Source organism: Octopus bimaculoides, chromosome 13 (genome assembly GCF_046866305.1).
Source record: "Octopus bimaculoides isolate indiv1 chromosome 13, ASM4686630v1, whole genome shotgun sequence".
Taxonomy (NCBI): Eukaryota; Metazoa; Mollusca; class Cephalopoda; order Octopoda; family Octopodidae; genus Octopus; species Octopus bimaculoides.
In genome coordinates this window covers 16,990,578-17,018,324 of record NC_142940.1, presented here as the reverse complement: position 1 = coordinate 17,018,324, position 27,747 = coordinate 16,990,578, and the positions used below count along the sequence as shown (strand labels likewise).

The 27,747-nt window shown below is 36.4% G+C and overlaps 2 protein-coding genes across 3 annotated transcripts in view; both read right to left on the bottom strand.

Moving 5' to 3' along the window:
- Positions 1–27,747, bottom strand: part of LOC106881088 (uncharacterized) — a 925,009-nt gene that overhangs the window by 459,195 nt on the left and 438,067 nt on the right. The window lies entirely within an intron of this gene.
- On the bottom strand, positions 5,508–5,843 carry LOC149132818 (zinc finger BED domain-containing protein 5-like). The gene has a single exon (XM_089362061.1). The coding sequence runs from the start codon at positions 5,841–5,843 to the stop codon at positions 5,508–5,510; it is 336 nt and encodes a 111-aa protein (XP_089218187.1).

The following is a 27,747-nucleotide window of genomic DNA, read 5'->3' as shown; positions in this document are numbered from 1 at the left end:
TTTTTAATACTCCACACAAAATTACTTGACCTTATATATTTAGAAATATCTGTCAATGGATGGTTAACTCAAGTGACCTTTTCTTCAAGAACCTATTTCTTCTGACAGCCGAGTGAACTGAAGAAATGCACAAATAAAATAAATGCCTTAAAAATACAATAAAATATTTGCGAGTTCAAAGAAGAAGCATCTACATAATTGCTTGGCATGTTAGAAATAATGGCTATGTCTCCCTCAAATCATCTATCAACTTAATTAAGGAATGGACACACCTTAGAAGATGAGATGGCCACGACTGGAATGTCTATGATCATAGGTCTGCTCATTCAAGGCTGATCTAGTGCTAGATAGCAATACAGGAGCCTCTATGTGATTGCTTGGCATGCTAGAAATAACAGCCAACTCTCCCTCAAATCACCCCTCTCACCATCTCAAATAAGGAAAGGAGAAAGGAAATGCAGTTCTCCATATCCTTTAAAAGAATGGTCACAACTGGAATGACTTTGAGCAAAGTCTGTTTGATCTCGTTTCTGAGTGAAAGACAAGCTTGTCTCTAAGTCAGAAAGGACACACCAAAATTTCTAAATATTGAAAACTTCCTTGCACAAAAAGTAATTTTACTTTTATACTAAGGAACTGAGAGCTCATTATGAACATGTTGTGTGTAGATGTAATGCTGGAAGGTTCTTGCATTGGAGAACCCAGTAAACATGCAGAATGAACACGAAGAAGGAAGAAATATTATTTACATATGTTTATTCGTTTGCTCAACAGGTAGTTAAAGAGACAGCAGTAATTCTAGTGATAGTGACAACAAGGAGGGCTCATTGGTTAATAGTTGATAGTATAGAAGTCGCTGTCAGTAGAGAGTGAAAGAGAAAGGAATGCATGGTGCTGACTAGTAAAGAAGAAAAGATAAATGTGGCATCGTCTTTCTTGTGGCCAAAAGCCTCTCTTCGCATGTCAATGTGAAGGGAAGTGCTGCTCTTGATGAAGGCTGATGCAAAAGCTGGTGCCACTCCTTGGTCTGGCTTACACAAAAGAGGAAGAGATAGGAAATTCTCTCTGTTATATAGATTATGGTCAGTAATGTAGGTCAAACCCTAAACAAAAAACTGATTTTTCCTTGACCAGCACAGGTCCTAAGGGGTCGAGTGTTTCCTCATCAATCATCTAGTGTGGAAAGGATTTCCCCGTTTGTTTTGACAAGCAACAAGCGTGTGGATTTGGTCCTTTTTGAAGATGGCTGGGTGTGAGTTGAAGCAAGCATATTAACTTATACAGAGTTTAATGAGAATAGGAGATAATTTGACAGTGGCACTTTTTGAGTATAACATCTCCAGAACTGGTTACCTTGTTGGGATAATGACAACAAAGTGATGAAAATATGGAAATGCTAAATAGGTGAACCCATATCGGTATTTGCTTTTTTTATTTTTTATTAATATTTCCTTTAAAGTGTCCTCTCTGATGAGATAAATACGTCTTAACTACCTTTGTGAGAGTAGCCTAGCAGCACTTTGAAGAAATGATCTTTTACCATTTTTTGTTTTAATATTAGTAGCTTCTAAAATAAAAAAAAGTGCAATGACTTTGATCGTGCTTTTACTTTATAGTGCAATATACAAAGCTTGCAAATCTATGAAAAAACAGAAATAGTTTACACACGTAGTCAAACTCATTTTTTTAAAAATATTTTTTCTCTGTCCATCTCAAACCAATACTCTCATAGGAGGCCTGCCTGCTAAGATCACGGACACAGTGGAACTTTCTGAACTCATGACTGAAAACCCACCGCAACAAAAATAAAACAAAACAAAACAAAAAATTCATATACACACAGAAAATGTAGTAGGTTAAAACATTAGTTGTAACAAAAAAAAAAAAAAAAAAAACTCAAGAGTGGCCTTAAATAAAATCTCTGGGTTGTTGATAATGTGTATATAAAAAAAAAATGTCTTTTATTGATTATTATATTCTTTTTCTTATTATTTATTTACTTTCAGTATTTTAGTGGGTTTTATTATATTTTATGAGTTCTTTGATGCTGCCGGAGCAGTATGATGATCGAGATTGACTTTCTCTCTCTCTCTCTCTCTCTCTCTCTCTCTCTCTCTCTCTCTCTCTCTCTCATTCTCTCTCTCATTCTCTCTCTTTCCAAGTTGCCCCTTCCATATTTATTAATGTTCAATATTACTAATCTAAGTTATGAACCTGTTTTATTCAATATAGTGTGAATCATAATTGAAATAGAGTTGTGTCATGCATATATCCTGGGTGACAGGTGTGGCTAGATTGATACTCTCAGGACAAGCACTATGCTACAGTAAACACAGATGATGTTTGTCATGAACAGAAATTTTGTTCCCCCCCACCTTCCAGAAAAAAAGAGAAGAGGGTCTCTTTGTGTTATTTATTATTTCAACGATATGGTAGACTGGATACAAACTCAGGGGCTAGCTTAAGCTTAGTTAGCTAGCTCAACAGTTTGTTTTTATGGGTTTAACACAAGGCTTGCAAGGAAGAGGAGAGAGAGAGCAGTGAAAGACAAAAAGTAAATGATATTGACTGTGAAGAACAAACACCCGAGACAAAACAGCATACAAAATATATGTACATCACCACCACCACCACCACCTTAATTGTAATCTTTGTCATTTACTGTCACTGCATTTTCAATGACGTGGTGGAGGTGAGGGACAACCAAAAGCCTACATGAAAAATGTATCTGCTATCATGTATTAATATCATATTTAATTAAGAGAAAAAAAATTAACAAAAAATATAAAGAAGTGTTCCCTGCTGAGAACAAAACTAAGTGAAACAAATTGTAACATCTGATACAAAGCATCCTAATACCTAATTTTTATCCCTTTCTAACAATAGCAGAAGCAGCAACAGCAGCAGTAGTAGTAGTAGTAGAAGCAGCAACAGCAGCAGTAGTAGTAGAAGCAGCAACAGTTGTAGTTTAGCCCCAGGTTAGCATTGATTAACATGTTAACCTCTATGGCCTGTTGCTGGAATTTACTGGTGATACCATGAATTCTGTGGGTCACATTGCATACTGTTGTTTAATTACGAGGAAATGTGATTTTGTTTTGCATTTTTACAATATTTCATAATTAAACTTTAATATTTAGCACTCATGTTATTTAAAAATCCTCAAAACTTTGTCAAAGATACAGAATAAAATATTTTCTCAAATTATGAAAATGTACCACTGGTGGTGCATATGGAAGTTGTGTGAAGTTTGCGATGGACCATGGATGGTACATGTGGCAGTTAACATGTTAATGAGATCAATGATCAAATGTATTTTGGCTGTGACCTACCCTTCTGTTTTTTTTTTTCTCTCTCAAGCACTTAACCTGTCATTCAGTTTAAAATCTCTACATGATTGGTCTTTGAATGCCTTTGGTGGAATTCACTCTGTTGTAAGCATTTGAGCCAGTTCTCCAGATTGGGGATAAACAAGCATTTCTCAGAAACCCTGAAAAATAAGGATCATGGATGTTGTTTTTCTCACTGTGACTGTTGTTGTTGGCACTCCGTCGTTTACGACGTCGAGGGTTCTAGTTGATCCGATCAACAGAACAGAAATCCAATCAACAGAAATTAATGTGCAAGTGGCTGAGCTCTCCACAGACACGTGTACCCTTAACGTAGTTCTCGGGGATATTCAGCGTGACACAGTGTGACAAGGCTGACCCTTTGAATTACAGGCACAACAGAGACAGAAAGTAAGAGTGAGGGAAAGTTGTAGTGAAAGAGTACAGCAGGGTTCGCCACCATCCCCTGCCGGAGCCTCGTGGAGCTTTAGGTGTTTTCACTCAATAAACACTCACAACGCCCGGTCTGGGAATCGAAATCGCGATCCTACAACCGCCAGTCCACTGCCCTTACCACTGGGCCATTGCGCCTCCACTCACTATGACTAAATAGAAAACAAAATGTACAGAACATAAGGGCCATATATTACACCCATTTGTCTTGTCTTTCCATTTGTAAGACAGCAGTAAAGCATGATTTAAAAGAGTCTTGGCTGCTACTTCTAACAGACCAAGCAACCACACTGATACTCTCTCATTGAATCATATTTTCAATTCAGCATTGAGCTAACAATAAACTTGCCTCAAGTTCTCTACAACATTGTCACACTGTTCAAATACCTGAAATCTTAAATTAATTCCTGTAATATATGTAAGGTTTCCTTTAACAAATTTTTACAGCTATTTTGTTTTTTTCATTTCAATATGTTTATACTAAATATAAACATTTTGCTTAATTGTGTACGTGTGATCATGTATTTATTGAGACATTCACTCATTTACATGTGCAGATACACATATATAAGTATTCAAATATATTGTGTGAGTGAAAATCTGTGTGTATATGCCTGTACAGAGTAAATGTGTGAGAGTAAAAATTCATATATATATATATATATATATATATATATATATATATATATATATATATATATATATATATACTAGCTGGTATACCTGATAATTCTCGGGGGTAAAGATATTATATTGAAATGCCTTATTACTCTGATATAAGAAAGCAATTTCATTATAACTGCCACAAAAGGTGTATTTTCCGTGGCAAAAAAGTATAAAAAAACTGTCAGCTGGAGGAGGGAATCTCCATTCCAGCCCCTGGTGGTCTAGAAGAGGTTAGAAGGGTCAAGTGGCAAAGACATTATTCTGTTTAATGAAGGCATCTGGGAAATGTATAACTGTTGTCATTCACAGAAAAACTATTGTTTTACCATGAGAAAAGCACTGTTGAAGTGTTAAGTGAAATTTGGCAATTGAGGATCGAATCCACGCTATGCCTGCATGAAGCCTCTACAAATCCGATGGCAATTTTTCCCCATTTTTTAAACTACAGCCTTGGAAATAATGTGGGTGGGGAACATATTTTTATGAAAAAAAGTTTTGAAAATGCTTATGTACATTGCTCTCTCATCATCCCAGACCAATTTTAGCCATTTTTTTTTGCACTTCAAAACCATAGGAGGAGCCTTTTCAGTAAAAACAATATTTAAAAAATTGTTAATATTTTCAGAGGAAAAAGTGGGTAATCTAAGGGAGATTTAGCAATTGTTTCTAGCACATCCCAAGATAACCCTCCTTGTTTCTTTCTCACTCTTTCAATATTTTTCTCTCCATAAATACATTTATATGGGTTTCCAAGGTAAAACAGGCCTATTTAAATTTTCCTTTTTATTAGCAGTGTTCAGGTTTGAATAATTGTAACATCTTTGCCTTGCAAGCATTTCTGTATTTTGTTAAATTTTTGAATATAAATCTACCAATTAGAAAAGATGACTGAGAATTTAATGGATGAGTTCTTATAAAATTAACTATTTTCACTGTCTCCTCCAGTGTCATCTTCAATTTTCTTGGCATGCTCCTTGCTACCAGCAATGTGCCCATCTGACATTTGGTATTATACCTTGAATATTTTCCTGACATTACAAGAACCCCAAAAGCATTGACTTATACACATTTTGAGCACCTAATTTCATTTTCAATTATAAAATCATCCAAACTATTAAAAATAGATTCACTAGTTACATGTGATGGCAATGATTGGTAAAACAGAAAATCTTCCCTAATCATGCCATTAAATTCATACCGTATGAATGTACTCAAAGCAGCACAGCTAGAAATATCTTTACTTTCATCTAATTGTAAGGAATAGCTTTCACATTTAAGCATTCTTTTCACTATCAGATTTTTAACACTATCAGCCATGTCTTCCATTTGCTGCTTCAGAGTGTCGTTTGATAATGGAATCATAGCATAATTCCTTGCTACTTTGTCTCCATGCATTCTAAAGGCAATTGCTTTGGCAGCAGGCAGAATTAGTTCCTCCGCTGTTGTGTGTGGTTTTCCACTCTTCGCTATTAAAAGAGACAAATCAGACGATGCAAACGCAGCATTTATATTATCATAGCCAGTTGTTATTTTTTTTTCTATTGACTTTTGTTACAAAAGTAGTTCTTGCTGTCCTCTTTGAAAATATTCAACAGGTTTGTTCATGTTTTCTTTATGCTTCATTTCTAAATGTCGACAAAGTTTGGCTGGCTTCATGCTTTCATTTTACAATGTTTCATAACACAGAACACACTTTGGCTTCTCTTTGCCATCATGGTAGTTGTATATAAATCCAAATATGTACTCATCACAATGTTTACAAATTTTCCATTTTGAAACTTGATCCAGTATTTCTCGTTTAAACATGCTACATTCCTACACCTGTATTTTCACCATTTTTTACACTTTAATGTATTTCCAGTTTTTAACCAGAGATCCATAACAACCAGGATATTATATAACCAGATATACAAGGAATGGTTTTTCACTGATATAGTTAATACTGTTATGAAGAAAATGATTCATGAAGATGCATGTACAATACAGAGTTTGCTCAAATATGTTGTGTTCAAATGGGATCCTTTAAATCAGGGGTTCTCAACCATGTTTTGTCTATTGAACCCTTTGATTATTATTTTATTCCAGTGGGCTGCCATAACCATTCAATGTTTAAAATCTAGTTTTATAGATGCTTCTTCCAAAATTCCTATTTGGTTTCTCATACATTCACTTATATTGGTTGAACGACATAAAACATTTGAGAAAGAAATTTAGCTATTTCTTGCAATAAATTCATCGAAATCAAAACTTTTTCATGGACCCGTAATATACTAATGTAGACCTCCACTTTACTATACTGTTTGCATGAACCCCTCAAAAATCTTATATGGACTCTCAGGAGTCTAATGGACCCCAGTTGAGAACCCCTGCTTTAAAATTAATGCTGGCCTAAAAATGTGAATCATATTCACATGTGGTCCTTTACATAGGCACTCTATCTGTCAAACCTATTTTGCATCATATTTTCATTGGTTCCACCAGTTAAATATTGTAAAAAATTATGTGATTTTTGATTTTTTTAACCATATAATATTCTAATTCATCACATAAACTACCATACTGATTTACAGAACAGGTATCACTGGTGACCTTCACAGTACAGAATGATTATATTCATTCTGTACCGTGGCACTCACCAGTGATATACATGTTTAAAAATGTTAAAATGTTCATTATACCTCCATTTATGAATTTTTTCGTTTATTTATGATTAATTTTTCTCTGTAGATTATATTTCAGATATTATATAAACCTTAGTAGCTTCTTTTTCTCAAAGATTTTTTAATGGAGGGTAGCACTACAATGATGGAAATGGCAGTAATTTGCACCCTTCTGATATGTACAGAATACAGACATTCTTTTACTTCTTTCTGTCATTAGACTGTGGCCATACTGGGGTACCGCCTTGAATATATACTTGCCCAAGGTGCCATGCAGTGGGACTGGACCTAGAACCATGTGGTTGGGAAGTGGCTTTTTCTCACACAGTCACACCTGTGCCAGCAAGGTGTCTGCACATTTAATGATATTTGAACAATGTAATTAATGTAGTTCGAACAACAATAATATGAGGCTCAATTAAGAAATATCACCATTAGGAGTCACCGTTGACTTCTATGGTATATTAAGAATATAGTGTGGGAAAATATACCATGACTTGTCACAAGTGACTTTCAAAGTATACTAAGAATATAGCATGGAGAGTCATCAGTGATTCCCATGGTAGGCGAAGTGATAATGTTGTTAGTAGTCAATGTCTGAATGAGAAGTATATAAGAAAATGTCATATGCCATATCTAAAATATATAGTAATAACAGCAACAGTTTCAAACCTTGCTATACTTTTGATATCTTCTTTAGTACTGTTGAGTACTAAAGTACAGAAATCAGACACACAAGAAGTTATTATATTTAGAATGCTTCTATTGTGCGTTGTGACCTTATCAAAGTCTATTGCATAGTAGATGCATATAAAGTTTTAGACATATTTTTTTGACAAATTTATCATGAGTAATATGACATTTTATACTGCAGCTATTCAAAACTGAACTTAGCTCACAGACCTCCAATAGTAATTTTGCAGATCCTGAGTCAGGAACCACTGACACACCCATGCACATGCACGCACGCACACACACACACACACACACACACACACACACACACACACGCACGCACACACATTATTGATCTCCAGATGGATGAGAGGCAAAGTTGAATTTAGCAGGATAGCAAAGAGCTGCAACAAAACATCACACAACTGTAATGTTTCTGTCAATCCGCTGCCCATCCATGAAGGAATGATGCAATGTTTTTATGGGTGGGAGCTTTTATTGGGGCCAGCGTTTCCATAAAAATTGTACAGGGTTTGAGTAATGCATAAGTTTTTAAGTGAATTTGTTTATCTAGAGATGTAATGACAACAAATATATCATAAATAAATTGTCTCTGTTATTGTTCAGACCAAAGTCAGCTCTGGTTAAGCAGGCCGATGATCAAAGGCATTCCAGTCATGACTATCCAACATTTTTCAGTTATTCTGAGCCTAGGACTACAGTCTCCAACTGTAACATGTTCTTTATATTCAATATGGTTGGGTTTATTTTGAAGGAAATTTGGCTACTGTTTCTTTGTCAACCTACCACAAAGAAGCTGCCTTGTTGGCTTGACTTTTCCCAGATTGGAGGCATTGATAACAATGTTGTGTAGAATGGGACAATGATTAACTGGTAGTTCTCAGACAATGAGCTGTTTCTTTACTGTAACAAAATACCAAAGGGCGTGCACCCACCTGCTACACACACACACTTTCTCTCTCTCTTTCTCTCTCTCTCTCTCTTTCTCTCTCTCTCTCTCTATATATATATATATACACACACAAACACATGTGTGTGTGTGTGGTACAGACACAGCTGTATGAGGGGAGTCGCAAAGTTTGTTTTGTGATTACGTTTTGGGGTACTGTAGCTCTGGGTCAACCAAAGCATCATAAGTGGTTTTGGTAGATGGAAATTGAATGAAGCCTATCGTGTGTGTGCATATATATGTATAAGCCTGTTGTGTGTGTGTGTGCTTGTGTGTGCATATATGTGTATAGGTGCAGGTGTGGCTGTGTGATAAGAAACTTGCTTCCCAGCCACATGGTTCTGGGTTCAGTCCTACTACGTGGCACCTTGGGCAAGTGTTTTCTACTTTAACCTCAGTCTAACCAAAGCTTTGTGAGTGGGTTTGGTCAATGGAAACTGAAAGAAGCCCACTGAATATGTATATATATCTATGTGTATTTGTGTCTGTGTTTGTTCACCCATCACCACTTGACAACTGGTGTTGGTGTGTTTGCATCCCTGTAACTTAGCAGTTTGGCAAAAGAGACCGATAGAATAAGTACCAGACTTAAAAATAAGTACTAGAGTCAATTCATTTGACTGAAAATTCAAGGTGGTGCCCTAGCATAACTGCAGTCTGACTGAAACAAGTAAAAGATAAAAGATAGAGATATATAAATGCACACACACACACACACACACACATGTATACATATATGCGTTTCTGCCACATTGCTTTGTAAACAAACTTCACCATTATATGGGCAATGTCATTTGTTTGCAATCTTCCATGAAAACATGTACAGACATTACACTGTTCATGTTCAAAGAAGTAGGGAAAACATTGCCTTGCTTAAAAAAACGAAAGGCACTCGGCTGTAGAAACCTGCCTCAATGAAACTTGTCTAACCAATGCAAGCATGGAAAAGTGAATGTTAAAATGAGAATGATGATGATGATTTCTCTCTCTCTCTCTCTCTCTCTCTATCTATCTATACAGAAACATATACAAAATATAGTTAAGATTCTGTTGAATTAGGTACTTAAATTGAGGCACCTTGCTAAGTTGGTATAATTTACACACCCAAACAATACTAATTGAATATTGAATATCAAGACTCCATGTAGGGGTGTTTGTACCCAATATTCCTACCATGTGTGCAGACAATGCAACCCAGCTAAGTGAAGATATCTGCTCTTGGTAAATCAGACATGTACTTTTTATAAAGGTACCTGTCACCTAAGTTTCAAACTCTCAACTTCAACAACTATGTAGACTATACTGACCAATTTTTACTCCCAAAGATGATGCAATGGTACAAAATGGGGATGCAATAATTGTAAAGTAATGGTTTCAAACAGGTAGGGAGAAAATAACAAGAAATCAGAAATTATTCATTTTGACCCAGTAACCAATTTTGCTCCATTTCCATGTAGTAATTGCAAGTGTTTGACAGAATGATGAAAAATATAGGCAAAAATAAGAACAGTAAAAGGTTTGATTTAAGGAAAATCATTTAAATAAATATGCAATAATTCTAAAACCAAAAAGAATGCTTTCAGCTGTTGAGAGATAGAATTTTATAATTAAAACTAAATTCAAAATTAAAATTTTGGAACATTTGTTTACTCGTTTCATAAAATAAGACCAATTTTCAATGCCTCATTGAAATAAGTTTAGAAGTAGAAATGTGTGTGTGTGTGTGTGTGTGTGTGTGTGTGTGTGTGTGTGCCTTTAACTGTGATCAGTCAAGCCCAGGGTCCATTGCTCAGTGATGCATTGAAAGAAGGAAACTGAGAGACAATAACTTCTTTCTCTTAATCGCCCTATCTTTATATACATTCATATGTGCGCATCCACACACACAAATACATACATACATATGTACATACATACATACATACATACATTTTCAAGAGTTTCCCTTTTCCCTGTCATCCCAAAGCATCAACAATTCCCTTCGGAATTGTAAGCTGCTTTGGGAGTGGGTAGTACTGCTTTTTAATTGAATTACTGATGTCTCTAAGGTGGCAAAATCTTATATTTTTTAAGAAGTCAAGATATCCTTGTATACTGAAAGAGAGCCACTTCATACCTGATTGTTGGGAGGTGGGAGGGACCTTCTTGTATTGAGTACTACATGCCCTTAGTAGCAAGGGACCCCCAGTATCATCAGATGCCCAGGGCAATTGCCTCCTCCGCATCCCTATAAATCTGGCTCTGCTGGTGGACCCCCATAGCCATTCTTGCATTATCATATCAACTATTTAGGTGATTTTGGGGTTGGCGGAGCTCCTCAATCCACTATAGCAATTCACCTAGGTTAATAATTCTCAACCATTTTTTACCTATGGAGCCCTTTGATTACTATTTTACTCTGGTGGACCCCAACAGCCATTCAATGTTTAAAAACTAGTTTTATAGATCCTTCTTTCAAAATTCCTCTTTTCTTTTTCACATATGCACTTGTGTTGGTTGAACTGTAAAATGTTAGAGAAAGAAACCCAGCTGTTGCTTGAAATAAATACCCCCAAAGCAAAATTTTTTCATGGTCCCTTAAGATATTCTTTGCACCCCCAATTTACTATTGTATTTGTATGGACTCCGCAAAATCTTATATGAACCTCTGTTGAGAACTATTGACCTAGGTGAAGGCCGTTCTACAGCTTGGTGGTCATCATAACTGTCTTTAACTTGATGAGCTACAACGGTCAAACTTCCAAGTGTAAAGAGTAGAATTGGTTTGTACAGACTCTCACTTTGAAGTCACTAAGCACAGGCAGGAAGGAAACCCTATAGCACCAAGGATTGGTTTACATAGTCATTTGAGAGTGTACTGCTCTTCAAGACCTTCAGACATGAGAAAACTGCCATCATTTAAGCGACTAGCATGTATTCTTTTGTACACACAGTGGAATTTACATATTATAATTGCTGATAATGTTATCAAATGTTTATTGTTATCAAAACCAGCTGGCCCCAGACATTAAAATAAATTTTAAATTATTCCTTTATTACAATCAAAACTGTGGATATTGATATCAAAAAGTTTTAAGTAAACTGTTACAGAACAACAATAAATACTATAGACTTCAAAAGAAAAGTGCACTAGCTACAGAGATATGTTAAGTGTATGGTGATGGTGGATGTGGATGGCAGATGTGGTGGTGATAGTGGAGGTGGAATCATATGTTAGTGCAGGAGTGGAGATAGTGATGGGGTAAGTTTGGTTGGTGTGGCTGACAGCATTAGTTTATGTGAGTGTGAATTTATGTAAACAATGTGGTGTGTGTGTGTGTGTGTGTGTGTGTGTACATAAACAGAGGAAGCTGTTATAATCATAGATGTTATCAAACAATTACTGTTATCAAAATTAGCATGTCTCAAATACTTTATTTACAATAAATTAAAAATTATTCACTTATTAGAATCAATGTTCTGGCTTTGCTATCAAAATGTTCAAGGGAAATAGTATATAACCACAGTAAATCACTAGAGATTAAAATAAGTGTGTTACAGAGACATAATAGGTGTATGATTGTGGTGGTGGTGCTGGTGGAACCGTATGTGGAGATGTTGCTGTGTTAATTAGGCTGGCAGTTTTGGTGTATATGTGTACTAACATATATGAATATCCATTTGTTTTTACATCTGTTTGTCCATTGCTGGCATGGTTAGGCAAATATATTATTGAAGCATTGTTTTACAACTAGATGCCTTTTGTTTCTTTAACTCTTACTTGGTTGTCAAATGTGAGATCACTTATTCTGCAGGTCTTTAAAGGCATAAAGCCAGTGAATGATTTATTGACCAAAAAAAATGACAACAAAGCCACCACTTGTAACCCAGACATTTTTGGAGAAACACAAATGTAAACAACCCCCCCCCCCACACACACACACAGAGGCTGTACAAAGACCGTAAGTACAAAGAACACTTGGAAAATAAACTCCATCAAATGTCCAGGTGATTCTCAGGAAGCAGTTGATAGGTTGCAACCTAGTGGACCTAATTAGTAGTGAGTAGCAAGAGTAAAAACTAGTTGGGAAAACATTCAGGGTGCTTGGCAACAATAGGCCCCTCCCAAGGAATGAATGACAGATTGTATGATGCTTGAGTGTGATGCATGATAGTGACACATAGACCTTGAACATAGAGGACCTACAAAGGCTAGAAAGAGCTGAAGTGAACATGCTCTGAATGATGTGTAATACTGTGCATGAATGACGAAAACATAAATGAGCTGAGAGAAAGACTGAACATAAAAGGAATCAGGTGTAGTATACGAGAGATAAGGCTAATTAGTATGGACATGTGACAGGTGTGCAGAAGGACAACTGTATAAAGATGTTCAGTGTGCTTGAAGTAACTGGAACCTGTGGAAGAGGGTGATTAGAGAGACTTGGGACAAAGTGGAGAAGATGTTACACCTCTTGAAGGAGATGACAAAGGACTGTATTATCCACACAGGCATGGTAAACAGATGTGAAAATGTGTGTGTGTGTGTGTGTGTGCAAGCATGCATTGCTAGGTATATGCATGTAGGTCTACCTACAGTCTTTAACCTCTTTGATAGCCTATCACCTCCTTAACATCCATATCACTTGCTCCTCTATCTCTTATCCCTCGCATCACATATCTCTATCACTCACATGTCTCTTGCCATTATTACCACTATTACATGTGTCTCTTTTTGCCCATACTTTTATCTCTCTTGCATTTTCTTTCTGCACCGAAGCTTCCAATACTACTCTCTCTCTCTCTCTCTCTCTCTCCCTTCCTTTATCAATCACTATATAATGCTGTCAGTATAACTCAGAGGGGCAGTGAGTCTCTCTTCTGTTTGCCACACATTGCATTCTCTTACCATACCCTTTATTGCTCATTGACTGTTTGATATACATTGCATTATTTTTACCCATATCTATTGCTCATCTCTCAATCACTCCCTCTTCTCCTCAATTCCCACTCTACTGTGCTCCAGTGTGATTGAAGAAGCACCAGATCTCTTCTGTTCACCATACATCACTTCCAGACATGGTAACACTGCACCTATTCTGACCCTCTCCTCATCACTCCTTCGTGACACTCACTAGTACAGGACCCACTTACTTCCCATTTACCATGCCTCTACCCTCATCACTTCTGTGTAGGTAGCTTACATTGGACCACTTGTGCCCAGTTCACTCAACAGTTGTCTGCACTTTCTATACTCTCTGTCATCATCCCATGTCACTCTGCTAGCATTCTTTTTCTCCTACATATACTGGACCTCAGCTACCCCCTCAGTCATCACCCAACCCCTTGGATCACAAAGACTTGTGTCATCTCCCTGCCATCTCAGTCTCAATCTTTCTGCACCCATGCTTGCAATACTACTCTCTCTCTCTCTCTCTCTCTCTCCCTTCCTTTATTAATCACTGTATTATGCTGTCAGTATAATATTCACACCAGTACTGAGTACTACCATAACTCATCCCACTTTCACACTTCTCCCCCAACTCTCTCTTTCTCATCACTGTCATTCAGACTTTTTGTTCTGTAATGAATCTGGCAAGTGGGCAGAGACATGGGTATGTGAGGTCTCTGTACAATGTGAAGCTGTGAAGACTTATTAGTCTTGTTGAGGACATGACGACTTTTAGCGTAGGTGGTATGAAAAAAGGCACTTGTTACACACTGTAGGGTAACTGGTGTTAGGAGAGCATGCAATGATAGATACCATACTAATATGAAATGCAAGCAAAATGAGGTCTCTCAACCAATGTAGAGAGATCAGAACTGTCCAATACATGTCAGTATATATAGAAACAAAACAATAATGATGATGGTGATGATGATGATGATAGTGTGTGTGACAGGCTTCTTTCATTTTCCATCAATGAAATCCACTCACAATGGTTTGGCCTGCTCTCTCTCTCACACACACACACACACACACAATGAACAAACCATGGAGGATAATGTTATCAGTTATTGCTTGAATAAATGAAAAATGATTTGCTCATTACAATCAAAGGCCCATATATTGTTATGACCTCTGCTTAATGTTATCATTTAGCAATTATTATCTGCTGGTAAGTGTTGTTGTAAAAAAAAAAAAAAAAGATTTGTCCTGAAGCCATCACAATAAGAAATAGCTATTACTGTAAGTAAGTAAGCATACTGATGTTCTAACTAAATGTGCAGACTGTTCAAATATATGTAAATGTATAAATATGAATATATTTGCATATCTGTAATGTATATGTGTGCGTGTATGATGGTTTTGTATTTGTTAAGCTTGAGTTTTCTTACTGCCAGATTGATACAACACACACACACACACACACACACACACACACACACACACACACACACACAGCTTGGGCCCTTTGGCTTACTTATATCATGACCAATCAGCAGACAGAATTTCTTTCTCAAAAGTCAGTATTGCCTGCTATTCTTGTCAGACTTCCTGTTGACAGAAAGAATGGCTGGTTCTTAATTCTAATTCCATCCTGCTCTGTTTTATACCCTTCCAACACCCTGATCTAGAAGCCAGTGGCTGCATGAAATTGAAATAAAATGCCTGGTGTCTGCTGTAGTATGGAATATTTATTTGTGTGTGCTTATCTCTCTCTCTCTCTCTATTTTGGCACCCTTTTTTGGTTAAATATGTCCATTGTGCAAGCTCTTCTTTTAATGAATTTTCTGTTGTTGATTTATTCTTTTTTTATTGAATGGTGGCATGTGTAGTAGCTGATGTTGTTTAGTCTCTGGTTACCCTTGGCTGAGCAGACTTACAACCAAAAGTATTTCATTCACAACTATTACTCTTACTCTTTTACACTTTTACTTATTTCAGTCATTTGACTGCGGCCATGCTGGAGCACCACCTTTAGTCGAGCAAATCGACCCCAGGACTTATTCTTTGTAAGCCTACTACTTATTCTATCAGTCTCTTTTGCCAAACCGTTAAGTTACGGGGACATAAACACACTAGCATTGGTTGTCAAGCGAAGTTGGGGAGACAAACACAGACACACAAACATATACACACACATACACACACACACACATATATATATATATATATATATATATATATATATACATATATACAACGGGCTTCTTTCAGTTTCCATCTACCTAATCCACTCACAAGGCTTTGGTTGGCCAGAGGCTATAGTAGAAGACACTTACCCAAGGTGCCACGCAGTGGGACTGAACCCAGAACCATGTGGTTGGTAAGCAAGCTACTTACCACACAGCCACTCCTACGCCTATTTTTTCAATTTTTTTTTTTAGACTCACCTTGACTGTTATTTCTAGTTGAATCAGTGAGCATCGAGAGGCTTCCTTGTTGACTTGTATCTGTGGATACTGTTTGTCTGTATTGTTAATCGCTTGCAAAAAAAGTATATTTAATGTATACTTTTATCTTGTTTCACTCATTGTACTGGGGCCATGTTGGGAGCCTTCCTTGAAGCGTTTAGCTGAAGAAATTGACCCCCATACTTATTAAGTCTGGTACTTATTCTGTTAGTCTCTTTTGCCAAGCTGGTAAGTTACAGGGAATGTAAACAAACCAACACTAGTTGTCAGGTAGTGTAAAGACAAATACAAAGACACACACACACACCTATATGATGTGGCTTTTGGGTTCAGTCCTGCTCCATGGCACACAGGGGAAAGGTTTTCTACTGTAGTCCCAGGCCAACCAATGCTCTATGAATGAATCTGGTAGATAGAAACTGTACAAAAAACATTGTGTGTGTGTGAGTGTGTGTGTGTGTGCATATATGTGTGTGCATAAAAAAAGTACTGTGCTGCCAGCAGTCATCATATCCTTATTGTTTAATGTCTGCTTTCCGTGCTGGCATGGGTTGGATGGTTTGACATGAAGCTGGTCAGCTGGGAGCTGTCCAGACTCCAGTTGTCTGTTGTGGCATGGTTTCTACAGATGGATGGCCTTTCTAATGCCAACCACTTTACAGAGTGTGCTGGGTGCATTTTATATGCCACTGGCACAAGTGCATAGCACTGGTATGAGTGCTTGGCATGTGGCACCGGCACCTGAAAGGGCAAGCCTGTAAATGTGGAAGACAGGGATCTTACTTAGCTTGATGTGTCTTATCAAGAACAGCAAACAGTGAAGTTGGTTATTTCTTTGTCTACAAATCATCCATTGGCTCTGCACTTTCAAAGATGCATGGTATGAGAGATCATTACTTGTAATACAGGTTGGCAACATGAAGAGCATCTAGCTGTAAAGTAATGTATATCAATAATTCATCCCATGATGGCTCAGAAAAACGAAATTAAAATTGAAGGAAAATGAATGAACATCTTAAGGAAGCTTAAGTTTTCTTGTGTCTACAGACATGTGAAACAGGAACAAATGTATATACATACATACATACATACAAATAAACACACACATATATATATCATGATAAGAAAACAGTGATGGTGCAGATGATAGTTATGATAATATTATATATTGTTAGTGTTTGTGAATGGATGAATGGATGGATGGATAGATTGATTGATTGATTGATAGCACCTTGTTAGTTTATATTGTCTTTTAATTCTGGCAGATTTCCAAGTCTAGGGAATTTACACAAACTATCTCGTTAGCTTTCAATGATGTTTTTATCATTATCATCATCATTATTTTTATTACCTTTATTATTCATGGTTTGAGAAATACATCAAAACTTATCTTTCTTAAAACAAGAATTAAGTACAGCTTGGAAAACAGGCATAAAAATATTCAAGGTTAAACAAATGGCGTATGAGAATGCCTCAGTAATATTTACACTTCCTTGTATTGCTATTCCCTGGAATATCCCTGATGTCTATAATTACAGGTAATCTGTTTGTGCTTGCAAATGTAGTTATGTATCATTCCAGTTGTGTCAATTACAAATAGGATGATTGATCATCATCATCATCATTTAACATCCACTTTTCCATGCTTGCATGGGTTAGATAGAATTTGAGTCACATTTTTCAATAACAAGATGCTCTTCCTGTCACCAACCCTCTCACCCGTTTTCAGTTAAGATAATATTTTTCCATAGCTAGACATATTTTTCACAGAAGACTGGAAACAAACAGCATCACTTGTGATGTTCATTTACAAGTATCACATGATCTGAAGACAAGGTACACACAAATAAACACAGACACAGATTCATATATGTATTTACATACACAATGGGTTTCTTCCAGTTTCCATCCACCAAATCCATTCACAAGTCTTTGGTTGATCCAGAGCTATACTAGAAGACATTTACCCAAGGTGCCACATAGCAGAATTGAACTGAGGCTACATGGTTAGGAAGCAAATTTTCCAACCACACAGCACATTTCCTTAAAAGCCATAATACATTTTTAATTCAATAGCCAAGTCAGTGTCATACCTTAACTTTTTTTCCTTGCTTCTGTACATTATAGTGATTTAGTATTGCCATGACAATTATTAAAATACTATCAGAATTTTTGTCATGGAAAATGATGTGCTATCCGGTAGTGTGTCTCAGCACTAATTTTCCACAGCATCTTCACAATGTTGTTTTTAAAGACAGCTGGAGTTTCTTAACATATGAATATTAGTGGTTTTCCACGAAGGAGGTGAAATTTAATAGCATGGCATATGAAGACAATTTCTGCTTTGTCATTGTATCTCCAAGTATGTTTTGGGGGAGATAATGTGAGATATCCTGATACAGTGTGGTATATTGTTTCTGAAAATATACCAAATGTTATGTTTAGCCCTCTATTGTATATTGTAGGAATTATGGATAGTCCTTTCACAAAATCTCATGGTGATGGCTTGATTCTGTATAATGACACTGTTTAGTCCCAAGTCCACTCTGATTGAGTGGGCCTATTATTCCATCTTATTTTTAGGTGTAATGCATTTAGGGCTACCTTATAAAATATGTCATTTCTTTTTTTAAAATGTAGAGTATGCTTTTAGGGGAGATTTTGTTGCTTTTTATTACAAGTCAAGAGATCACATAGATCTTGTCATTGACTGCGCCCTTGTTGGCTTATGTGGTCAATTTAATTACTTTTACTACTCCAGTTTTTAAATTATCATCATTGCTAATCATTAACATAATTTCTTTGATTATAGGTGATTATAGATGTGGTGTATTGCTGTACTCAATAAGACTTGCCCACCACAACAGAAATGAGATCCTAAAACCAAGGTAGCATGTAAAAAGCATTGGCGTGGGGACTGACACCACATAAAAAGCACTGGTGCTATGTAAAAAGCACTAGTGATGGTGCCACATAAAAAGCACCCAGTATGCTCTGTAAAGTGGTTGGTGTTAGGAAGGGCATCTGGCCACAGAAACCAAGCTAAAATAGACTATGGAGCCTGGTGCAGCCCTTGACCTTGCCAGTTCCGATCAAGCCATCCAACTCAGGCCAGCATGGAATACAGGTGTTCAATGATGATGATAGGTCTGCTTAACCAGGGCTTTTCTTGGATAAGATAACAAGTTAGTGTGTCTAAAAGTTAAAACAAATGATAAGATTAAAATGGTTGCAACACATAGTATGATCCATGTTGGTTTGTTTACATCCCTGTAACTTAGTAGTTTGGCAAAAGTAACTGATAGAATAAGTACCAGGCTTAAAATAAGAAAGCACTGGGGTTGATTTATTTAACTAAAAATTCTTGAAGGTGGTGTCCCAGCATGGCCAAAGTCTACTGACTGAAACAAGTGAAAGAAAGAAAAAAAGAATGAAAGAAAGAAAGAAAGGAAAATAGAAGGAAGGAAAGAAAGAAAGAAAGAAAGTGAGACTGAACCTGAAACCATGTTGCTTGGGAAGCAATTTTCTCAATCACACAGCCCACACCCGCATCTACGCTTGACAAAGAACGACAGATTGTCTTGGTTGGAACACCTTTGATCACAGGTTTGAGCAACCAGAGTTGACCTGGTACTAAACAACAGCAAAAACAAACTGTTAGCAAATAACCAATATATAGCGCTAGCAACAGAGCATTAAAACGATATATATATATATATATATATATATATATATATGTATATATATGAAAAACACATTCTCTTGCTTTTGCTTCTATAAAACAAATTAATTCACAAAATCCTCAATTGAAAATTGAAGGAAATGGTTCCCATCACTATAATCATCCCATAAGTATTAGATGTTAAATCTCATCTTACAGAGCTTATAATATATATATATATATATATATATATATATATATATATATATATATATATATATATACATACATACATATAGATACACACACATACATATCTATATATCTATATATATATATATATATATATATATATATATATATATATACACAAATTTTTGTTGTGTTTGTTTGTTTAATATTCTATAATTGCTGTGTTAGTGTATTTCCTGTTCATATCCCTGCAGCAGATGGAATTCTAAGATTCTAAGATCTCAATTGCAATTTACATGAAATACCCCCATCACCACCACCAACAACAACAACTACAACCCTAAAAATAAAGCAATAAATTATGAAAAAAAAAAAATATTGCAATAGATTTGTTTTTGTTTTGATTATTTGTTTAGTTTGTCTTTATACTTGTTGTTGTTGTTGTAAAGCAAGAAGAAGAACAACAACAGTTGAAACAAAGCTGTCATTTGTTTGAAGACTTAAGATGAAAGATATTTCATAGAGATAAATAATGGTTTTAGTAGAACAAGGCATTGCATTTGGTAAACTTGGACATTGTGTTAGTGCTGTGTGGTGTGATAAACAACAAACTGAATGCACCACATTTAATATTAACCACTGCTGCCGCTGCCACCACCGCCGCCGCCTTCACTGTCGCCACCATCACCATCACGACATTATCTTTACATTAGCCAGAATTCAGTGTTTTCATAGGACGGATCTTAGTTAGAAACTAGCCTGAAATATGTATAATCTCTTAGTTATTTAAGAGAGACAGCGAAAGAGAGAGACAGCGAAAGAGAGACAGACACATACACAGACAGATAGATAGATAGAAAAGAAGAGGGAGAGATGGAGAACTTGGGATATTCTTATCATTTTCCAATTCTATTTCAAAGAAAGAAAGAATAAAAATAAATAGTAAAAACAAAAAAAACAACAATAACAAAAAAAAACCATTTCCATACTCCAGTTAGCATTTTTGAATGCACTGTTAGAATTGTGATGATAGTGATGGTGATGATAACTGTGATGATGGCGATTATGATGGAGGTGATTGTGATAGTAGAAAATGATTGTGATGCTGATGATAATGATGACAGTGATAAAGATGATGAGGAAAATGATGATAAAGGTGATAATAAGGATTAATCATTCTCTCTTCACTTCATTCAATTATCTCAGATTTTTCAAATTCTCAATTACCTTTTTCTTGCCCTGGCCCAATGCCTGCACCCCACCCCACCCCACCCCCGCCAATCTCTCTTTCTCCTCAACTTCTTCTCCTTAACATCTTTGTTCTCTCTCTTTGCTATCTTCGCACCATTTTCGGTCTATTTCTTTTAAGACCATGGCTGCAAGAGGGAAAATACCCCAGGGGAGCATTCTGCATACTCTATACAAATAAGGTTGAGGCTCACATGTCTAATATATAGTGAGTTGAAAAAGATTTCGATCAACTCAGATTATTCAAGCAATTAGTGGACAGAAACTCCCTCTAGGGATGTTTAAAAATCTAAAAACAACATGCAAGCCAGATATTGCCAATAAAAGCACTTAAATGAAATCTTTAGAAAAATGTAGAAAATGTAGAAATGGTGTAGTGTGAGTGGGTTTTTTGTCTTTAAAGCCAGTTGGTTAAATCAAGGGATATTTTTCAATCTTGTTGGACCTCAGCAAATCATATTCTTACTCAGCAAAGACTAAGCATAATCAATCCTCATCATCGTCGTCCTTCTCTTCCCCTCCTCATGATGATGATGATGATAATGATGATGATGCCCACTTTTCCATGCCCACATGGGTCAGATAGAGTTTGTTGAGGCAGCTTTTCTATGGTTGGATGCTCTTCTTGCTGCCAACCTTCATCTGTTTCTATGCGAAGTAATGTTTCCTCATGGCCGGACATGTTTTCATGGAAGATTGAGAACAAATATCACTGCTTGAATGATAATGATACATGCTTCACAACTATTGTAGCCTAACATCAAAACAAGGGGATATAAACACTCATCCACACACACACACACACACACACATGCACGCAAACACTCCCACCCTCTTCACACACAATAAGCTTCTTTCAATTTCCTTCTGCCAAATCCACTCACATTTTTTGTGAATGCCATTTCTAATACAGTCAAAATATATGCATGAGGATTTAGACTTTGAAATTTGAAACATGGGAAAAAAGGGGTAAAGGCTGATAACTGTATGTGGAAATTTGCATAAAAATATCATAGTTTTTGTTTAGTCCTTTAATTAGCAACAGTTGAAAATTAATCAGAGACTGTTGCTGGATTTTCTACTTAACTTCTGTTGCATACATGTACACACACATTTTTATATACATATGTACACGCACATGCATATATACATAATCAGGTCCAGAGTTGCCAGTACCACCTGACTTGCCTTCGTGCCGGTGGCACGTAAAAGCACCCACTACACTCTCGGAGTGGTTGGCATTAGGAAGGGCATCCAGCTGTAGAAACTCTGCCAAATCAGATTGGAGACTGGTGCAACCATCTGGTTTCACCAGTCCTCAGTCAAATCGTCCAACCCATGCTAGCATGGAAAGCGGACGTTAAACGATGATGTTGATGATGATGATGATGATGATGATAAGAAGACATATTCACAAGGTGGCATGCAGCAGAACTGAACTTGAAGCCATGTGGTTGGGAAGTGAACTTCTTATGTACACAGCCATCCCTGCACCTACAGATGTTGAAATAGAGAGAATGGAGTGATGCTGATGATAAATATCAATAATATGGTTAAAAGAAAGTCCTCTAGGGGAGTGTCCTGTATATTAAGTACAAATACATACAGTAGGTTTTCACATATGTAATTTAGTGAGTTGATAAACTTCAATCAACTGAGATTATCCAAGCAATTAGTCATAAAATATTAAGCAACTCATAAGATACATTTGGAACTATTCTTCAAATAGTCATTCATCACAAACATGAAGGTGTGGTTTCTTGACCAGCTAAAAATGGCAAACAAATCCTCTTACTATCAACATTGGCTAATGCAATATAGATTTTATTACTATGCTCATAACTTGAATGCCTTTGCCCATAGATCAGCCTATTCAGGTTAGGCCTGGGGTTAAACAATAACAATATGAATATAGTTCTCACTGAAATAATTCAATATTTGATTCATGATCCCACTGTGATAATCATATAATGCTAAATTGATGTATTTTGTCTGGGTTCAGGGACTTATCATTGTAGGAAAAGGGTATAAATATATTATGAATAATTACTTCATCAGTCCCAGAGGAATAAAAGATAAAGCTGACACTGGTATAATTTGAGTTCAGAACAGCTAAAGAATATAATCTGATGCTGTAACGTAAAGAAAGTCTCCACTATTCTTACTGTATTCACCTGACAGTCATATGGTAACTGGCTCCATTAACTCTTTAGCATTTAGATTACTTTGTCAAATGTAATGCTAATTTATTCACCTTGTCTTGAATTAATTATGCATTATCTCATAGCTTCTAGATTTTGATGATGTGATTGTTTATTTTTAGAAAGTCATTGCAGGGCAGGTGTAAGAGGTTGGATCTAGTCTGTACTAGCATAAAACAGGTAGAATATTTTGGCCTGATGCAGCCAGTTTAAATGCTAAAGGGTTAAGACTATTTTTGGATGACACACAAAACAGAATATATCTGACATATTGATGTATTTTTTTTTCCTGCCTCTTCTACCGCAATTACCAGCAACTAGATATTACCTTTGTCTTTCCCTACCTTAATCTTCTCAATCTTTACGGTTTTGCAATATTCCTCAGACCTTGAAGCAAATATGTCACTAAAAAATTTCTCCTGAGAGCTATAACTGTTCAGAATCTTTTTCCTGTCCAGATTAAATCATGAAAATACAACCTGTACATCAATAGCATGAATTTCAGCAACGGTAGAGTGGTGCAAAGATTGTGGTGGCTACCCTTCTTTTAACTTATTAAGGACAAAAATTGTGCTGCTATACTTTTATCATTTTGTTCTTTTGTTGCTACTAATGTTATGGTGCTAAGCAGCTCTTCTGGTACAGACCTACGACAAGAGGTAGCTGATCAAACAATCTCTTAATACTTATTCTGTCAGTGACCATTACTTAGGAGATAAGCTGTTCTAAAATTTAGGATTTGCAACTCATGGTCTTCATTTTAAAGACAGTAACATGAGATTTGACAAAGGCAATGCATTCTCAGAGCTGCGAGGGTATCAGACAAACTGCCTTGTAGCATGTATTCTGAGTCCAAATTCTACCTCTTATCATTCGTCTTTTAGAAGTGGGAAACAGGGTCTTCAGGATATAATTGATAGGGATAGGTCTCCAGTGTCAGATGGAGCAACACATCGATTTGAGCAATATCTTGGTTGCATCAATTTGAATATTAGTGTACCCTGAACTGGAGTGGAATAAATGCCAGGATACAGAGGAATGCGATTTGACTGCTTACTGTAAATGTTCTTAATACTGATTTTATGCAAAGCATCACCATCAGAACAAAAATGTAATAGATAATACATATCAATTCAACTTAATTGTTGGCACTCCGTCGCTTACGACGTCGAGGGTTCCAGTTGATCCGATCAACAGAACAGCCTGCTCATGAAATTTGAGCACTCCACAGACACATGTACCCTTAACGTAGTTCTTGGAGGATATTCAGCGTGACACAGTGTGACAAGGCTGGCCCTTTGAATTACAGGCACAACAGAAACAGGAAGTAAGAGTGAGAGAAAGTTGTGGTGAAAGAGTACAGCAGGGTTCGCCACCATCCCCTGCCGGAGCCTCGTGGAGCTTTAGGTGTTTTCGCTCAATAAACACTCACAACGCCCAGTCTGGGAATCGAAATCGCGCGAAACCGCGATCCTACGACCGCGAGTCCGCTGCCCTAATCACTGGGCCATTGCACCTCCACTATTCAACTTAAAGACACTGATTAAAGTATGAACTAGAAATAATTTGGGCAACTGAAAAATTTAACAGCAAATGTAGTTAAGTATAACGAGCAAAATGATTAAAATGGTCATTAAGGATATAAAAACTGGGAAAAAATAGTGATATTTGCTGGGGTGCTAATAATATCTGGAGGGGTAGGACACATTAATTATTCAAATAGTCAATCAGGCTGTACAGGGAAGTAATGAATGGCTTAGCAGTCTCATCATTATCAACTTCCACAACGCCACAGGAAGTTCTCTAAAAAGAAACAGCTACAGATGCATTAAAATGGAGGATCAAGTTATGAAAAAAGTAGATGAACCTAATTGGGAAGAACATTTGTTTAGGTGAGACACAGTTTAGGTTTGTACTAAGATGTGGTACCACCGTTACCTTCTATTTAGAGACAACTACAAGATAAGGTGCTAACCAAAAGCATGAAACCATACCTAGCATTCACTGACCCAGAGAAGGTTTTTGATAGGGTTCCACAATCTATTGAGTAATAGTTACTAAAGAAAATTAGTGGAAAAGGAATGGTTTGTGAGATCTGTGCAAGTCATGTACAGAGATACTGTTAGCAAGGTGAAGTAAGCAACAAGTTCATGAGGAATTGTGTGCAAGTAGGTGTTTATCATGGCTCAGTTTTTCAACCTGCTTCTGTTTATTGTAATTTTCCAGGCCATAACAAAGGAGTACAAGACTGTTTCTTCATGGAAATGTTTGTACATTGACAGCCACAAAACTTGAGTTAAAAACGATTCAACAGATTCTATCAGGTGGTGTTATTAAGTTAGTCATGGCCTGGACCAATTTTGACTGAAATATATCTAAGTTTATATATATATATATATATATATATGGGAGAATTTACGAAAAAAACAACAGACGAAGACAGGTGGTGTAAACAACAAATGGATGTATATTATATATATATATATATATATATATTTACATATGTGTGTGCGTGTTAAGAGAAAGAGATAGATAGAGAGAAGTGAGAGGGGAGAGAGAGAGAGAGCCTGTTGAGGCAATTCTACTTTGTTGGCATCTTTATACAAACTCTAATCTGAGAGTTGGGATATATATATTTACGTGTGTGTGTGTGTGTGTGTGTGTGTGTGTGTGTGTGTGTGTGTGTGTGTGTATTTGTGTCTGTGACAGTAAGCATACAAATAGAACAATGTGGTACAAAACTGAAATGTTACTAGGAAAATGTAAGATAACAAAAGTTGGTTAGGTGACCCAACTGTTATTTAGTAAACTGGAACGCAATTTAGTTAAGAGCTATACGTTACTAAAAGAAAAAGAAAGAAAGAAAAAAGAAAACAAGCAACAATAATGATAAATAATAACAACAGTAACAATAATAAAATAATATCAAAATCTCTCAAGGTTTGAATTGAATGTCATTGAAATAGATTGGGTGTGGCTGAATGGTTAAGAGGTTTGCTTCTCAACCTAATAGTTTCAGGTTCAGTCTCACTGCGTGGTACCCTGGGTGAGTATCTTCTACCATAACTTCAGGCTGACCAAAACTTTTTTACGTATATGTGGCAGACAAAAATTGAAAGAAACATATGCACATGCACATGTATGCATGCATGTATGTGTGAGTGTGTGTATGCTTGCGCTTCCTCGTCTCGGCATCACATGATTGTTGTTAATGAATGTTATTCATTTCCAATATTCTGCAAAATTATGTCTAGCCATCAGGAAATATTACATTGGTTGGTGACAGGCAGGATGTCCTGCATGTTGCTAAACCATACTTGATTTCGCTTCACAACCAGGTTTAATTTATTGCATGTCACCACTCGTAGGTGTTCTTTACTATCACTTTAAGTTAAGCAGCACCATGGGAGCTTGAAATTTGGTTGGCAGAAATTGTGTGAAAGCCCATCTTGCATACAGACACACATTCTTTCTTTTCTTTTATTCTTTTACTTGTTTCAGTCAATTGACTGTAGCCATGCTGGAGCACTGTCTTTAGTCGAGTAAATCGACCCCAGGACTTATTCTTTGTAAGCCTAGCGGTCTCTTTTGCCAAACTGCTAAGTTACAGACATGTAAACACACCAGCATTGGTTGTCAAGCAAAGCTGGGGGGACAAACACAGACACACAAACATATACACACACATACATATATATATACATATATACGACGGGCTTCTTTCAGTTTCCATCTACCAAATCACTTTGTAAAACTATCCACCACAACAAGGTAATATGAACCCTTAAGTGGACCTGCATAATCAACATGCAGTTTGGACCATGGAATATTTGTTTTTGGTTACGGTTGCATTTAGTGGTAGGTGCTTTTGCAGCTAGGACACACCCTCTGCATGCCTTCACTAATTCTTCAATGTCATGGTCCATTGTTGGCCAATATACATAACTTCTCATTAATGACTTCATTCTTGAAATCTCTGGGTGACCAATGTGAAATTCCTTTAGTAATCACTTTTGTAGTGTGGCTGGAACTAAGACTCTTTGTGTATTCATCAACACATTGCCACACATTGAGAATGGATTTGAATTTGTGTTGCGCATATTTTTATCTGTTTTAGCCTTCAGCATTTCTCTCATTTTTTAAATAAATTTACTGTTTTCCAATTTTAATTTTATGTTTTGTAATGTGACTGGCAGTTCACGTATAACATTACTCAAAACATTTTTAATTTCATTTTCCGCTTGCAAAGTAGCAATCATAGTATCTTCAAATGGTTCAGCATTCTCTGAAATCAGTCTTGATAAACAATCAGCATGTCCTAATTCCCTAGATGGTGTATACTCCATCTTAAAAT

Bases quoted from the DNA above. Each gene is read 5' to 3' on its own strand.
- LOC149132818 (XM_089362061.1), bottom strand. From the start codon at position 5,843: ATGCATGGAGACAAAGTAGCAAGGAATTATGCTATGATTCCATTATCA.